General features: G+C 40.0%; 1 protein-coding gene across 1 annotated transcript in view; it reads left to right on the plus strand.

The window, feature by feature from the left end:
* Positions 1 to 430: 430 nt before the first annotated feature.
* Positions 431 to 16,565, plus strand: part of LOC120305060 (cytochrome P450 2J2-like) — a 31,481-nt gene continuing 15,346 nt past the window's right edge. The window contains exons 1-3 of the mRNA XM_039336366.1: positions 431 to 659; positions 10,811 to 10,973; positions 15,914 to 16,063. Of these exons, the coding sequence (XP_039192300.1) occupies positions 489 to 659; positions 10,811 to 10,973; positions 15,914 to 16,063 (484 nt within the window). The 5' untranslated portion in view covers positions 431 to 488. The remainder of the gene's footprint in view (positions 660 to 10,810; positions 10,974 to 15,913; positions 16,064 to 16,565) is intronic.

Raw genomic sequence — 16,565 nt, forward strand, 5'->3', positions numbered from 1 at the left:
GCTGACTAGCAAAAAGTTCATCTTTTTCCTCTGTTTGGTTGGGTGGACTATAGTATACACCTATGGCAATGTCATTTTCCCCCCCTTTTATATTGACCCAAATACGTTCAAGACAGTTTTCATCATTCTTGAGCTCTATTTCTGTAGAGATGTAGTTATTTCTTATATAGAGAGCAACTCCCCTTCTATAGAAAGCATTGCCTGGTTAAGATATTGCCACAGAGAAAACCCAGCCCCCATCAAAACTGGCTGGACAAGCCATTATATATATAAAAAGAGAACAACTCATGTTGTTGCCCAACCGGGCAATGAAATATCTGCAAGCAAATAGCCAAACACCAGGAGTTCAACCCTGAGCTACAGATACAGATTGACATAGAGAAAAAGAGAAGCAGCAACAACTATAAGGCACTCGAGTAGTGAGAGAGAATCCAGTTCCTCTAAGTATATTAGAAAGAATCCAGGAATCAACAAGGAGAAAAGACAGCATGATAGAAATATCAATAGTTTTACTTTGTCCACTGTTTTCTCTACTGATTCTGCTCTCTCTGAAACAATGGTGGTCCCGAAGACACTTCCCGCCCGGTCCTCCTTCTCTTCCAATCCTTGGAAATGCATGGGCTTTGCAGATTAAACATAATGAAGACATTTTGAAACAGGTATTTATTTCTTAGCATAGATCCAATAATTAATTAGCCAAATCATTAACAGAGGTAATTCTACTTTACTTTCTTTCTCCTGTGATTATCTCCCAAGTTGCTTTGCTAGTAAAATATTCTGATGCTATATTAATATTGTAATAACTTGATGAATAAAATGAGGACGATGTTGATGAAGTTTAAGACCTGCTCCTCGGCTTTTTAGAGTTGGACTGAGGTCCAGGAATGCAGAATCCACTTGAATTCTAGAAAAGAGTTTAAAGGTACTTTGAGAATGGATTTCAAGGTGTGGTGAAACAGAAGTTGGACAGGCATCTTTTGGAGATTGCCTTAATTTGGATTTGTGAACTTAGCATCATGTTCACTGGCTCCTTCCAATACTATATATATATTGATTAGAATGATATAAAAATGATCATGTTTCTATTGGCTGAAACATTCCCCAGGTTAAAAAAAAAAGTAGCTTGCTACAATAAAATTAAGGCTAAAAGTGTAGTAAAGTAAATTACAAATTTCACTTAGTGTCTCATATAAAATAGGATAACAGTAACTCACAGATAAACAAAGGTCTGCTAAGGCAATTAAATGGAATGAAAAACATCTCTTAATCATAATTAAAACTGTAAGTTAATTAAAGTGATGGAGCACTCCTCTAAGTTGTGTCAGGCAAGCTTTAGTTGGTCTGCGATTTACACATCTGATATTGTTCAAGGATTTTTTTTACTTAAAGTCTTATGAATATATGTTATATATTTAGCTTGTGAATGCATAGAGATGTTGTTTCATTGATTAATTGTTCTAACTGTCAGGAAATTTCTCTTTGATCTGTGGGCTGGTTGTCTCTTTGATCTGTGGGCAGTGTGAGCGCATCTGATCTATGGGTTGGAACAAAAAATGGCAGTTTGTGCACAAGGGTTGGGTTAGATCAGACCATACTAGATATTGATAGCTCATGAGTCAACATGAACCCAGTCAGTTGGTTCAAGCATTCAGTTGGTTCAAGCATTTTTCATTTGTTTCTCACAAGCTGATAATAAGACAAACCGAGGCCCTAGAACAGTACAGATAGTCCTTGCCTCATCACCACAATGGAGCCCAAACTTTCCCTTGCTAAGAAAGACAGTTATTAAGTCAGTTTTGCCCCATTTTATGACCTTTCTTGCCCCAATTGTTAAGTGAATCACCGCAGTTGCTAAGTTAGTAATACAGTTGTTAAATGAATTTGGCTTCCCTATTGACCTCGCTTGTCAGAAGGTCGCAAAAGGGGATCATGGGATCCCAGGACACTGCAACCATCATAAATATATGCTGGTTAGCAAGCGTCTGAATTTTCATCCTATGACCACAGGAGTGCTGCCAAGGTCGTAAGTGTGAAAGTGGTGGTGCTAAGTCACTTTTCTCAGTGCTGTTGTAATTTTGAATGGTGACTAAACGAATGGTTGAAAGTTGAGGACTACATGAAACTGGATTTCCAATTTTCTTTTTTTCAGTGAGCTTTTTCCCCCAAACTTTCGCAGTTTGTACAGGACCATCTTCTATGTGAATATGTTCCAATACTGTTACCTCTTCACCAAAGTCCCTTTCAACTTTTCCTGATTTTATTAAACTCAACCTCCCAGGTGTTAAGTATATATGATCTTTCTCTCATTTTAGCTATTGATTTATATTTTTTTCCCATTCCCAAATCCCAAAATTTCTATACAAATCAGTCCTTAAAACAATCTTTCATACCTCTAGCTATGTCAAATATCATCTTGTAAATAGTGGAGTTTCTATCCTTTTTTTCTGAAATTTTATGAAAATTTCAAATCTAGTAAGTGTCTTTATTCCTTGTTCTTTGAGAGATGATGTTGATATGAAATGTAAAATCTGATATAGCTGCATCCAAAACTGTAAGTATTGTCTTACTTGCATTTGTTCTACAGATTAAAATGTGGAATCTGAAAAGAATTTTGTTCAGTTCTATAGTGTTCCTGTCTAATCAGTTTCTTAAATTAGTTTTGTTTAGGTTAGATTAGTTTATCTTTATTAAAGAAATAAGAATGGAATATAAAAAAATTAGAAGTAAAGGGGTTGAGATCAATTTATTTTGCCATGTCTTCTACACCAGAATTATGCTATATAAAAAGAGTATTGATGTCTTGCCTATTTAATTTGAACCCCAAGAAAATGATAATATTTTAACTTCAGAGTATTTAACTGAAGCCACTTTGGGAAATATTCTTAGCTTATAATAAGTATACTATTCAGGTTTTTTGCTTTTCACTAAGCCTTGAAATATTTCCTTTAAACATTTGGCTAGAACATTAAATAAGTACATCCTTTAATGCAATGTTTCTCAACCTTGACAACTTTAAGGCATGTGGACTTCAACTCCCAGAATTCCACAGCCAGCAATGCTGGCTGTGGAATTCTGGGAGTTGAAGTCCACATGCCTTAAAATTGTCAAGGTTGAGAAACACTGCATTAATGTTTTGAGGATTTGAATATGTTGGGGTTTGACCTTAGTTGTGCTGTCTTGGAAATGGCCCTTTGTTTTAAATTGTAATTGTTTTATGTTTTACTCTATATTACCCACCTAGGGTTGCTATTTAGGAATTGGGTAGCCTAACGTACACAACAATACAACATAATGTAAAAACATAATATAAGATTTTTTTGCAATAATTTCAAGCTAGTAACCTTGTGTATATGAAGCAAATATTCTAATCACCATGCTACTGGAAGAAAATAGGCTTCAGTAGCTGAGGCCGATGTTTTCATCAAGATGTTGATTGATGGCATTTATATAATACCCCATCTCAATCTGGTAACTAGGATGCTCATAATTCATAATGAATCAAGATTGTGATAAAGTCAAGGCCTCTGAAAACTACAATACAGTCAAGCCATACATGTACAGAATAACAAAGTTGGAAGGGGCCTTGGAGGTCTTCTAGTCCAACCCCCTGCTCAAGCAGGAAACCCTGTACCATTTCAGACAAATGGCTGTCCAATCTCTTTTTGAAAACCTCCAGTGATGGAGCCCGCATAGCTTCTGAAGGCAAGCCATTCCACTGATTAATTTTTCTCACTGTCAAGAAATTTCTCCTTAGTTCTAAATTGGATTGCTCTTTGATAAGTTTCCATCTGTTATTTCTTGTTCTGTTCTCAGGTCTTCTGGAGAATAGGTTGAGCCCCATCTTCTGGGTGACAGTCCCTCAAATATTGGAAGACTATTATCATATTAGCCTTAGTCCTTTTCTTCATTAGACTAGCTGTATGCCATGGTTCCGACAGATGAAACTCTTCAAAAGAACTTTGAGGCATTGTTTATCTTAAAGAATCTTTTATTCGAGAAACAAAGTATCGACATTACACAGTCGAAACCAAAAACTAAATTCCCTTCCCCTGGATACAAAGTAACAAAGCACAATTCCCTCCTCCAATAAACAGTCATAAATCACATTCCCTAATTAGCTTGGGCTTTCTCCCCAGCTCTCCAGCCCACCAAAACTCTATCAACTCTGGGCCAAATGACCTTGGGTTCCCACAGCTGAGCTATTATTATTATGACTAGAATTGTGTTGGCTATTTTGGCAGCTGCCACATACTCCTGGGTCGTATTTAAGTGATTGTCCACTAGGACTCCCAGATCCCTTTCACAGGCATCCTGTTGAGCCAGTTACCTCCTATTTTATACCTGTGCATTTGGTTTTTCTTGCCTAAGTGTAAAACCTTGCTTTTCCCATCACTGGATTGCATTTTGTTGGTGCTTACGTCTGTCAATATCCTTCTGGATCTTAAGCCTATCTTTTAAAATGTTGGTTATTCCCCTCATCTTGGTGTCTTGGATTACAGAAAACATACTTTACAAAGGAGAAGCTCCTTCTTGACCCCTTATGCCTTACTCTGCTAGCATTCCTTCCAGACTGGAGTGGAAGAGGAAATATTTATACCACCTAAATGTCACGAGGAGGCATGTCTCCACACCCAGCTTTTGGAGGTTTGCAGGATGTTCAGAACCAGGCAAGGGAGGCAGGAGGTGCGGCTTCTGCATTCTTTCCATGTCCCCTACCTCTAGTAGACACAGAAGGCTGCATTTTCTCCTGTACAGCCAAGTACCGTGTTATCCCTGGGCCTGCTAGTGTGTATGCATGCACTACTTCTCCTCTGGATCAGGGGGAAGGGGCAGTGGTGGGATTCAGCCAGTTCGCACCAGAACCGGTAGCTAATTTTTGTTGCCCAGGCCCAGAATGAACTTCTGGAAGTGGCATTCACACAGAGAAGCAGTTGTTTACATATTTGGATCCCACCACTGGGAAGGGGGCTTGGAACAGAGCAGTTGCCAGCAGCCAGGGCAGAACATTTTCTCTGCAGCTGCTGGATGCATCTGGCCTATTTCAAAATACCTTGTCTATAGAGATTCTCAGTCATCCAGGTTATGCTTGTCCCAAACTACAGACTACACGAAAAGGGCAGAAAACATCCAGCAGTCAGAAGGCTCCACACACATTTCCACTACTCAGGTGACTTTGAGGACACAGGTAAACTTCCAAATGGCTTCAATGACTCTCTAAAAGAATACAAATGACCAGCTGTCTGCAAGGAATATAAATCCTTCCATTCCCAAACGTCTTCAAAGAAAAACAAGAAAGTCCAATTGCCTCCTGAAAAAGCACCTTTGGTTCAAAATACCTTCTTTTTTTCCAGCAATCCCCCTCCCAAATTTGGCCTATACTGTTCAATTGGAGGAGAGTTGTCTTCCACTCTTTCACACATTTGTATTTATATCTTGAGGCTTGGATAAAAATATCCAGTGATGGTAGTCACCAATATCCTCAACCCAAGGAGATCATGTTTCATTGGTATCCACCCAGTTTGGTGTCTCAAATTATTTTTTTGTAACACTTAAAAATGCAAAGCTTGTTCTCGTCCAGTTGCTTATAGCTGTTAATCCTCAAAAATAGTTCACACTCCCTGATCTGATAGACTGATAAAAGCAGTCAAATTATAGCATACCTGACAACACCCTTCTATCTTGAAGCCAACCAAAGATTATTATTTCACAAGGATGAAGAAACTTCATATAAGGGATGAAAACAGCTCATAACTTCAATAAGGCCCCAGTGCTTGAGGAAAAAGCCAAAACCTCAAGACTTTCTGGAAAACTAACAGCAACGGGGCCATCCACTATGCAGGAAGTGTGGCATGTGGCATATGCAGAAGCCCCAGGAGCCGGCAGGGCTCCAGCTGATTGGTGCTTCCAGAAGCAGCTCGGAGCTGGAGGTGAACTGAAGAAAAGGGGGGGAGAGGAGAGGCTATAAAAGAATGTGGTTTGGGTGGGGGAAGGGAAAAAAATACAACAGGAAAGGTTTAATCCCTTTAAACAAATGTAATTAGTTTTACCCCCTTTAATTGAGTCTGTCTATGGCTTTTAGAAAGTTTTCTTTGAAGGTAAGCAGGCTTAATTTAAAGCTAAAGCTTTTTGCAATTGCTAGAGCCTTTCAGTCTAGGATTGCAACATTGTGACACGTGACACACTTGAGGCAACTTAAAGAGAGAAAAAAATGGAGTTTGTGTTTATTTTCTTGCTTTGCATTTGATTCCTGTGTCTTTAAGGATACAATGAAGGGATTGGGGAGTGCAGTCTTACTACACTGTGGAAGAGCTCAGAAGGGAGAGAGGAAGAAGGGCCAACCAGGTAGCTCAGGAGTCTACAAACTTAGCAGCTTTAAGACCTGTGGACTTCAACTGCCAGAATTCCTCAGCCAGCCATGAGGGCTGAGGAATTCTGGGAGTTGAAGTCCACAAGTCTTAAAAGTGCCAAGTTTGAAGACCCCCTGAATGAACTAGCTGGTAGTGGTGCATATTAATAAACATGGATAAATTCACCATACATTTGTCAGTGCAAAGGGAAAGGGATTCAGCAAAGGAACAGCCACCAAAGAAATTAAAACAGGTACTTTTTTCTTTTTTTCTACAGTTTGTAATATTTTATTAGATTATAGAATAAAATACAAAAATACAAAAGCAAATAGTAGGACACAATCAGGAGGAAAAAGGGGGGAAATTGAGGGGGTAGAAGGGAAAAAGAACATATTTCCCCTGTTGCAGTAGAAGGAAGCATTAACATTGAACCTCAACTTTTTACTTTTCCATAATATTATAAACTAGCCATTTCTATAACAACAAATGAATCTAATCAGTAAAACCCAAAATCCCCCCCCCCTTTTTTTAGTCATCAAGTTTTTGACACCTTGCTAAGCACTGGTGGTACTCAAATATTGTCATGTCCTAAAAGTGGTACAATCTGTGAAAAGGTTGAAAAGCCCTGCTGTAAAGGATGCATCTGTTAAAAGAAAAATCTTCATCAGGGTCCAGTCCAAGCCAAGAATAAACAAAATGGAGACTGCTTTAGAAAGAAGATTTTTGTTTATTTAGTTGCCAGAAACTTTGGTGACACAGCATGTTTCTGGGATGGTTGACCACATGGAGCTGGGAGTGGTGGGTTTTTATACTTCTTGGGCTTTTGTGTTTGGAGTTGTTCCTGTTCTTATGGCATGTGTCATTGTTCCAATAGATGAAGCCATTTAAAAGAACTTTAAGGCAAAGATTTCTTCCTTAAAGAACATTTTATTTAGGAAACAAAGTATCAGCACTTACATAGTTGAACCCAAGACTGAAAACCGTTCCCTCAGGATACAAAGTAACAAGGTGCAATTCCCATCCCAAATTGCTGTCATAAATCACATTCACCAATTATTTCAAAATGCGGGCTCTCCTCCCAGCTTTTCAGCCTGCCAAAACCCTTATCAGGACTGACCTTGATTCTCACACACAAGTATTGTTATGGCTAACTGAGAAACTTAACATCCCTCTCCCCCCTCCTTCAACTAAAATCTCTAAACTAAACTGTGGCAACAAAGACAAAATGAAAAATGGTTTCAGTTCAGTTTGTCACAACATTGACATCATGAACTTTGATTTGAGGTTCAGTGTGCCCTTTTGGTAGTCTAATAGTGGTGGATTAATCCTATTATGTCCTAAAAATCATGTCCTGCTTCTCGGGGGCTTGGGCTGGTGGCTATGTCCTGTGTTGGATTTTTGGGTGAGGGGTTGCTTGTTCTAATTCTATCACTTTAGCTATCAGTTTTGCTGCAAGAGATTTCAAAATATTTTGTCTTGAATGAGCTTCTGCCTGATAGTATTTGCTCATGAATGGGGCTCAGTCTTTCTTAATGGGATTATTAAATCTGCATTTCTACAGAGCTGGCCTGGTTTGTTTCTGCTTGGGGCTATTAAGAAAAACTGGGCCTGCTTTTCTGCCTTTAAGATTCTTTGGGGAGATATAATATTCTGCATTTTTAATATCCCCCAAAATATTTCCTTCTTGGGGGGAGGTGCTGATTTCCCACACACCAATACAGAGAAAGTATGCTTCATGGATTACTTGCATGGCCTGGCCCATCCCATTCTTGTCAGTGATCATTTACAAATGCGACCGATGTTGTTTCTGTCCCATAACCTGAAATCCGATTGGAAGGCATCTATATAATCAGTCCTAGAGGAGATCAACCCTGACTGCTCTTTAGAAGGCCAGATACTGAAGCTGAAACTCAAGTACTTTGGCCACGAGAAGGAAGGACTCACTGGAGAAGAGCCTGATGCTGGGAAAGATTGAGGGCAACAGAAGAATGGGACGACAGAGAATGAGGTGGCTGGATGGAGTCACTGAAGCAGTAGGCATGAGCTTCAATGGACTCCAGAAGATGGTAGAGGACAGGAAGGCCTGGAGGAACGTTGTCCATGTGGTCGTGATGTGTTGGACACGACTTCGCAACTAACAACAACATATAATCCTTCTGAAGCTGCAGAAATCCTTCACTGGCAGAAATAGTCTAGACTTTTCCCCATGCATCTCTTATGGACTTGCACCATACAGAGGTTCCACCTGGGAATTGATGCGAATGACTTTCTCTGTCAGGTTATCCACAAATTCCTCTGCATAGCCCTGAAGATGTTTATCTGAGCCCTGGCAACATTCTGCTGATGCAATAAGGATGGAGATGTAATAGTGTTTCGCTATTCTTACCTCCATGAGGCAGACCTTAATAACAGTTGTAATCTGGTTGTAATGGTCCTTTGTTTTCCTCCAGCAACACTCTAGGTATCTCTTAGTCCTTTTCAGAATCGGTAGCTCCTCTGTGAACTACAGGGAGTGTCAGGAGTGATGGGTCAATTGAGGTCACACAGGCTTGATCCTATCCAAAGCTTTGGTCAGGAGTTAACATTGGAATTATAGTTAAATATCATACATAAAAGGCAGTTAAATATATACTCTTTAAAATTGGTTATTTGAATTGTATTTGCCACATAACCCCAAGAGGGAAGTCAGTACAGAATTTTACAGAAATTTACCATTTCGCTCAGATTCTTCCGAACAAAGCCAAATAAGAAAATTATCCCATCAATAGGCATAGGATTAAACATCACCAAATATAGGTTTCAGCAAATGTTAGACTGGAACCTCAGAAAAGGGTATATAAACTGATATTTGGATATCAATCTTCCTAGCTAGCCAGGAAACTTTGCTGAATGTCACTCATCTTGGTTTCTTGCCATTAAAGACTTCTTTCCAGCAGCTCTGCTTCGATTCAATTATTCTTCAAAGCGCTGATCATTGCGTCCCAGCTGGAAGAATCCTCATCGGGGGGGGGGGATTTTCCTCTCCACAATTCTGGTGACCATGAAGGGACTCCCAGCTCACCCAGCCATCAGACCGGGTCCAAAGAGCCACTACCCTTCTGGCGGCAGACACTTTCTATCTGTGGGAAAGGACTCCATGGACCCTGCCCAGTAGGCAATGGGTATTAAAGGAAGTATTTGAGTCTTTCACTCAACAGCTGTCTAGAAAGAGGGTAAGTACCACCTAAACTACCATCTTTAGAAATTAGAAAGTGAGAATTGTCAAGTGCATGCATGTGTGTGAGGCATCTGCCTCTGGCAACAGCTGGATCCCACTCCCTTCATGGGTCTAGTGCAGACATGTCAAACTCGCAATGTCACCTGACATCACGCAATGTATCGGGCCAGTTTTGCCCTTGCTGGCAATGGGGTGGGTGCGGCTTCCAGATGACATGTCTAGCCCCCAGGCCGGCAGTTTGACACCCCTAGTCTAGAGAGTCCAAAAACTGAGGAAGGAAAAAGAAAAGTCCAGGGAAGGAGGTGCGGGGAGCAGTTGGAGTCCTCACGGATCCCTTTTTGTTTGAAAATTCTACATAACTACCATCTTTCTACCTCTTATACCAAAAGACTTTCAAAACTCTTTTAAGACAAAATAAGTGGAAAAACACAACTGCTGACACAGAGTATTCTGTTCCAGACAGAACAGACTGCTTTCCGTCCAATCCAAACAGATAGATAATTCAGAAGAATAAACAGAAAATATTGCTTTTATTTCTAGGAATCCTAAACAATAACTCACTGTTATGTAGAGATATGTCCAGAAACATATTTTGCAATATTAGGTTCATTCCACAGGTAAATTGATATTGAATTTTCCCCTCTTCTTCTGCCTGAGCATCACATGTTGGCATAGGATCTCCAAGCCGTGTGGCTAGGAGACATGAGGCTGGATGAACAAAAGCCTTCCCATCTGGCTTGTGTCCAGGAAATCTCCCAATGACCAATGACCTTTTGAGACTCCTCCCACTGACCCATCAACATACCTAGCATTTAACCCAATAACTGCCAGATATTCTAACATACTGATACATGCTCTCTAGTTAGGGTTACATAGAGCTATACGGTCCAGAATACAGAGCAAGAAATGATTGATAAGGAATAACCTTATTCATTCCCATCACCAAGATATGGTTAGTGGTCCAACCTTTCACTGAGCCAACCAAGATATAGGAATATGTCCTTGGAGTTACATAGATGTTTTTAAAAATCTACTTCTTTCCCCCTTAATATTCCATTTTCATTTCCTAATAAAGCCGCAGAATTTTAGAGAAAAAAAAAAACAAAATTGTTAATGGTGGGAGAGTTGAATATAAAAATATTTCTCTGAATGGAGGAATAGAAAAAAATTGATGGCGACAAAGTAATATTTGTTTTATTTTGTAAATTTGTACATTTGTTCTTCCCATTTCTGATTTACTTCACAGCTGGCCAAGAAATATGGGAATATATACACATTGTGGTTGGGGAAACAATGTATTGTGGTGCTGTCTGGATTCAAAGCTGTAAAAGAAGGCTTGATTAGATATGGAGAAGAATTTAGTGATCGAACTGTAAGTGCTTTCTTTTCATCTCAAGGAAAAGGAAGGGGTAAGTTGCAGAAAGTAAACAATTTCAGCATTATGTTTATGCCAGACTTATTAGAAAAGTTGATGGAATTGGGTGTGTTTAGTCTACTGAAAAGAAGGACTAGGGGTGACATGACAGCAGTGTCCAATATTTGAGGGGCTACTACAAAGATGAGGGGGACACTCTATTCTCCAAAGCACCTGAAGGCAGGACAAGAAGCAAGGGATGGAAATTAGTCAAGGAGAGAAGCAACCTAAAACTAAGGAGAAATTTCCTGACTGTGAGAACAATCAACCAGTGGAACAACTTGCCTTCAAAAGTTGTGGGTGCCCTATTGCTGGAGATGTCAATGCTGCAAATACTGTATATTCTTGCTTTGACAATATGCAAAACTGTCTGGCATTTATTGGGTTAATACTTAGCTTAGACTGAGCGGGGAAAAAGCCCGGGAAAGAAAGAGGAAGTAAACGTTTGACCTTCTCACTAATTGGATAATGTGACCTGTGACTGCATGAAAAGGGAGGGGTTGAGCAAGGAAAGCTTGATGCCAGCGACAGGAAGTTCAGATTCTGGCATTAACCAGTCCAACATGGTGACCGGCAAAAATTGTAGCTCTGCAAATAAAGACTTTAGGAAACATGCCTGAAAGTTCTTTGAAGTGCTTCATTAGTCGGAACATGTGACAGGAGGCTTTTAAGAAGAGACTGGACAGCCATTTGTCTCAAACGGTATAAGGTCTCGTATTTGAACAGGGGAGTGGACTAGAAAACCTCCAAGGTCCCTTCCAGCTCTGTTATTCTGATTCTGATAGAAAAATCAGATCAGAATCAACTCCACAGGAAAAGCAAAGCTATAATCTATTGAGATGGGCTAACTAAGTAATAGAAACTCGCAAGTCTGATTATACTATGCTTCCCTCCTTTTTACGCTTCAGTGAATGAGGGAGGTGTTTGCCTGATTTATTTCTGAATATTATCTGAATAATAATAATAATAATAATAATAATAATAATAACATCCACATCTGCCTATCCCAGGTCCTGGGTAAGGACTCGATAGGTAGACAAAATGCCAAATCCAGTCTGAACATCTGGCTGACTGTGCGATGATCGATAATAATAATAATAATAATAATAGTAAAGTTGGAAGGGATCTTGGAGGTCATCTAGTCCAACCCTCTGCTCAGGCAGGAAACCCTAGACCATTTCGGACAAATGGCTGTCCAGTCTCTTCTTAAAAACTTCCAGTGTTGGAGCATTTACTGCTTCTGGAGGCAGGTTGTTCCACTGGTTAATTGTTCTAACTGTCAGGAAGTTTCTCCGTAGTTCTAAGTTGCTTCTCTCCTTGATTAGTTTCCACCCGTTGCTTCTTGTCCTGCCTTCAGGTGCTTTGGAAAATATCTTGATTCCTTAATGGTCTCATTATCTTAACGTAATAAATGTTTCAACCCTTTTTGCCTTTGGAAGTATTCTTGCATATTTCTCTCAAGGTCCCTTTTCTTACTGTCTATAGTTTGTCAGAATTTGACTAGGTTGCCATTAGAAAAAGTGAGCTGTCTCACTGTAAGTGGAGACACACCTCCTCTCCCCCCCCCCCAAAAAAATTTTAAAATGGCAATTGTGTGAATTCCCCAATTAAGATCGGCAAGAAAATGGTAAGTGAGCACCTGTCCAGCCTAGACGAGTTCCAATCACCAGGACCAGATGGACTACACCCCAAGGTTCTGAAGGAACTGGCAGACATAATCTAAGAACCACTGAACTATATCTTTCAAAGATCCTGGAGCACTGGGGAACTACCAGAGGACTGGAGAAGAGCTGATGTAGTACCTATCTTTAAAAAAGGGGGGAAATGGATCCAGGAAATTACAGACCTATCAACCTGACCTCAATACCTGGGAAGATTCTGGAAAAGATAATCAAACAACAAATCAGCGAACACCTAGAAGCAAACAAAGTCATTACTAAGAGCCAACATGGGTTTGTCAAAAACAGAGGTCTTCCCCCATTGACTTTGCTTGCTGAAAGTGGGCTGGGAAGATCAGAAATGGTGATCACGTGACCCTGGGACATTGCAACTTTTATTAAATACATGTTAGTTTCCAAGTGCATGAATTGTGATCATGTGTCCATGAGGATGTTCCAATGGCCATAATGGCCAGTTGTAAGCCACTTTTTCAATGCCATTGTAACTTTGAACAGCCATTAACAAATGATCATAAATCAAGGACTATCTATATAATCTAATATTTATTGAACATTTTAGCTTTAATGTCTTTTCCCATTGTCTGGGTAAAATCGGAAACTCTAAAGCCAACATGTCAAAAATAGATCATGCCAGACAAATCTTATTGCGTTTCTTTGACCAAGTGACAAAATTAGTGGATCAGAGGAATGCTGTGGACATAATTTACCTGGACTTCAGTAAGGCATTTGATAAAGTAGATCACAACCTACTACTTGACAAGATAGAAAAATGTGGGGTAGACAGAACCACCACCAGATGGATCCGTAGCTGGCTGACCGGCCGTACTCAGCGAGTGGTCCTCAATGAAACTGCATTTATATGGAGGGAAGTGTGTAGTGGGGTGCCCCAGGGCTCTGTTCTGGGCCCAGTGCTCTTCAACATCTTCATCAACGATTTGGATGAAGGGATAGATGGGGAACTCATCAAATTTGTAGATGACACCAAGCTGGCAGGAATAGCCAACACTCCAGAAGACAGGCTTAAGATACAGAAGGATCTGGACAGACTTGAACACTGGGCACTAATTAACAAAATGAAATTCAATGGTGAAAAAAGCAAGGTTCTACATTTAGGCAAAAAAAACCAAATGCACAAGTACAGCATAGGTGGCACCATGCTCAATAGTAGTAACTGTGAGAGGGACCTCGGAGTCCTAGTAGACAATCACCTAAATATGATCCAGCAGTGTGCTGCAGCTGCCAAAAAGGCCAACACAGTGCTAGGCTGCATTAACAGAGGGATAGAATCAAGATCACGTGAAGTATTAATACCACTCTTCAATGCCTTGGTAAGGCCACACTTGGAATACTGCATCCAGTTTTGGTCACCACGATGTAAAAAAGATTTTGAGACTCTAGAAAGAGTACAGAGAAGAGCAACAAAGATGATTAGGGGACTGGAGGCTAAAACATATAAGGAACGGTTGCGAGAATTGGGTATGTCTAGTTTAACGAAGAGAAGGACAAGGGGGGACATGATAGCAGTATTCCAATATCTCAGGGGCTGCCATAAAGAAGAGGGAATTAAGCTATTTTACAAAGCACCTGAAGGCAGGACAAGAAGCAACGGGTGGAAACTAATCAAGGAGAGAAGCAACCTAGAACTAAGGATAAACTTCCTGACAGTGAGAACAATTAATCAGTGGAACAGCCTGCCTCCAGAAGCAGTAAATGCTCCAACACTGGAAGTTTTTAAGAAGAGACTGGACAGCCATTTGTCCGAAATGGTGTAGGGTTTCCTGCCTGAGCAGGGGGTTGGACTAGATGACCTCCAATATCCCTTCCAACTTTACTACTATTACTATTACTAATTCTTTATTCCATTCAGTTATTATTCAGCACTAATGCAATGTTATAAAGACTAATAGTAAACTATAACACATCAAAACCTTTAGTGATTGACTAATTGTATCTGAGAATGAAAAGTCACATGTTCAAACTGGTTATCAATAGATGTAATTGCAAAAACTGCCACTGAGTTACATCAGACAAATACATAAGTGGAGAGTGATAGCAAAGGTATCATTTCCATCTATTAATGGATCTAAAAGATAAAACCTGGCTTACATCTGCCTTTTCTGTATTATAAATTTTAATTCTGAGAACTGGATTATCCAAGAACATCAACTTGATGGTTTCATTTATCAAGTTGGTGTTGAATCTTAGTAACCATATAGATTTTCTCTAGAGACGTTTCAACTTAGTTTGACAAAAACCAACGGATTCTCTGTGGCCTTATTAATATCAAGAGATTAGTTTGCCAGTAATGGCTCCGATTATACAGTGAAGATCTGCTATTACTTGCATTTTATGAAAGAGTTGCCTGCAAAATATGGTTATCTTTTACTGAAACTTACATGTATGTAAGAATTGTGGTGGCACAGTAGTTGGAATGCAGTATTGCAGGCTAATTCTGCTGACTGCCAGTAGACTGCCAGTAGTTCAGTCCTGACCAGCTCAAGGTTGACTTAGACTTCCATCCTTCTTTCAGTAAAATGAGAACCCAGATTGCTGAGAGCAAATATACTGACTCTGTAAACCACTCGGAGAGGGCTGTAACGCACTATGAAGTGGTATACAAGTCTAACTGCTATTGCTATTATGTAAGCATGTATGATCTGCCACAATAATGGTTTCTTAATAATAATAATAATAATAGTAGTAGTAGTAGTAGTAGTAGTAGTAGTAGTAGTAGTAGTAGTAGTAGTAAAGTTGGAAGGGACCTTGGAGGTCATCTAGTCCAACCCCCTGCTCAGGCAGGAAACCCTACACCATTTTGGACAAATGACTGTCCAGTCTCTTCTTAAAAACTTCCAGTGTTGGAGCATTTACTGCTTCTGGAGGCAAGCTGTTCCACTGATTAATTGTTCTCACTGTCAGGAAGTTTCTCCTTAGTTCTAGGTTGCTTCTCTTCTTGATTAGTTTCTACCCCTTGCTTCTTGTCCTGCCTTCAGGTGCTTTGGAAAATAGCTTGATTCCCTCTTCTTTATGGCAGCCCCGGAGATATTGGAATACTGCTATCATGTTCCCCCTTGTCCTTCTCTTCGTTAAACTAGACATACCCAATTCTAGCAACCGTTCCTTATATGTTTTAGCCTCCAGTCCCCTAATCATCTTTGTTGCTCTTTCTAGAGTCAACATTTCCTTTGTCCTTTTCAAAAAAATGAACAAAAATGAATGTAATCAATAATTTCTCCTTGATTTATTATGTCTTCAGGTATTATATTTGCAAATGGTCACATCTGGAAGAAGCAGCGACAGATTGGTAATGCTTCTTTGCGGCTGATGGGACTAGGGAATAAAATGATTGAGCATCAGATTAAAGACGAAGCCCAGCAACTTGTAAAAAGTTTTGCACGTACAAAAGGTAGGTAACATTAGCAATGAGAGAGCTCAAAGGGTAACTACAGCTTATTGGGCCTCTTTGTCAAACAAAGCAAGATTGACTCTGTACAGCATAGACACCAGAATGAAGAGCAGGCACAGAGCAGGCATAAAATTAGTGGACCAGAGGAATGCTGTGGATATAATTTACTTGGACTTCAGTAAGGCATTTGATAAAGTAGATCACAACCTAGTACTTGATAAGATAGAAAAATGTGGGGTAGACAGCATCACCACCAGATAGATCTGTAGCTGGCTGACCGGCCATACTCAGCATGTGGTCCTCAATGAAACCGCATCTACATGGAGGGAAGTGTGTAGTGGGGTGCCCCTGGGCTCTGTTCTGGGCCCAGTGCTCTTCAACATCTTCATCAACGATTTGGATGAAGGGATAGATGGGGAACTCATCAAATTTGCAGACTACACCAACCTGGCAGGAGTAGCCAACACTCCAGAAGACAGGCTTAAGATACAGGGCAATAATA

The sequence above is a fragment of the Crotalus tigris genome, unplaced genomic scaffold (assembly GCF_016545835.1).
Source record: "Crotalus tigris isolate CLP2741 ecotype Arizona unplaced genomic scaffold, ASM1654583v1 scf7180000017666.379230911805:20528666, whole genome shotgun sequence".
Classification (NCBI taxonomy): Eukaryota; Metazoa; Chordata; class Lepidosauria; order Squamata; family Viperidae; genus Crotalus; species Crotalus tigris.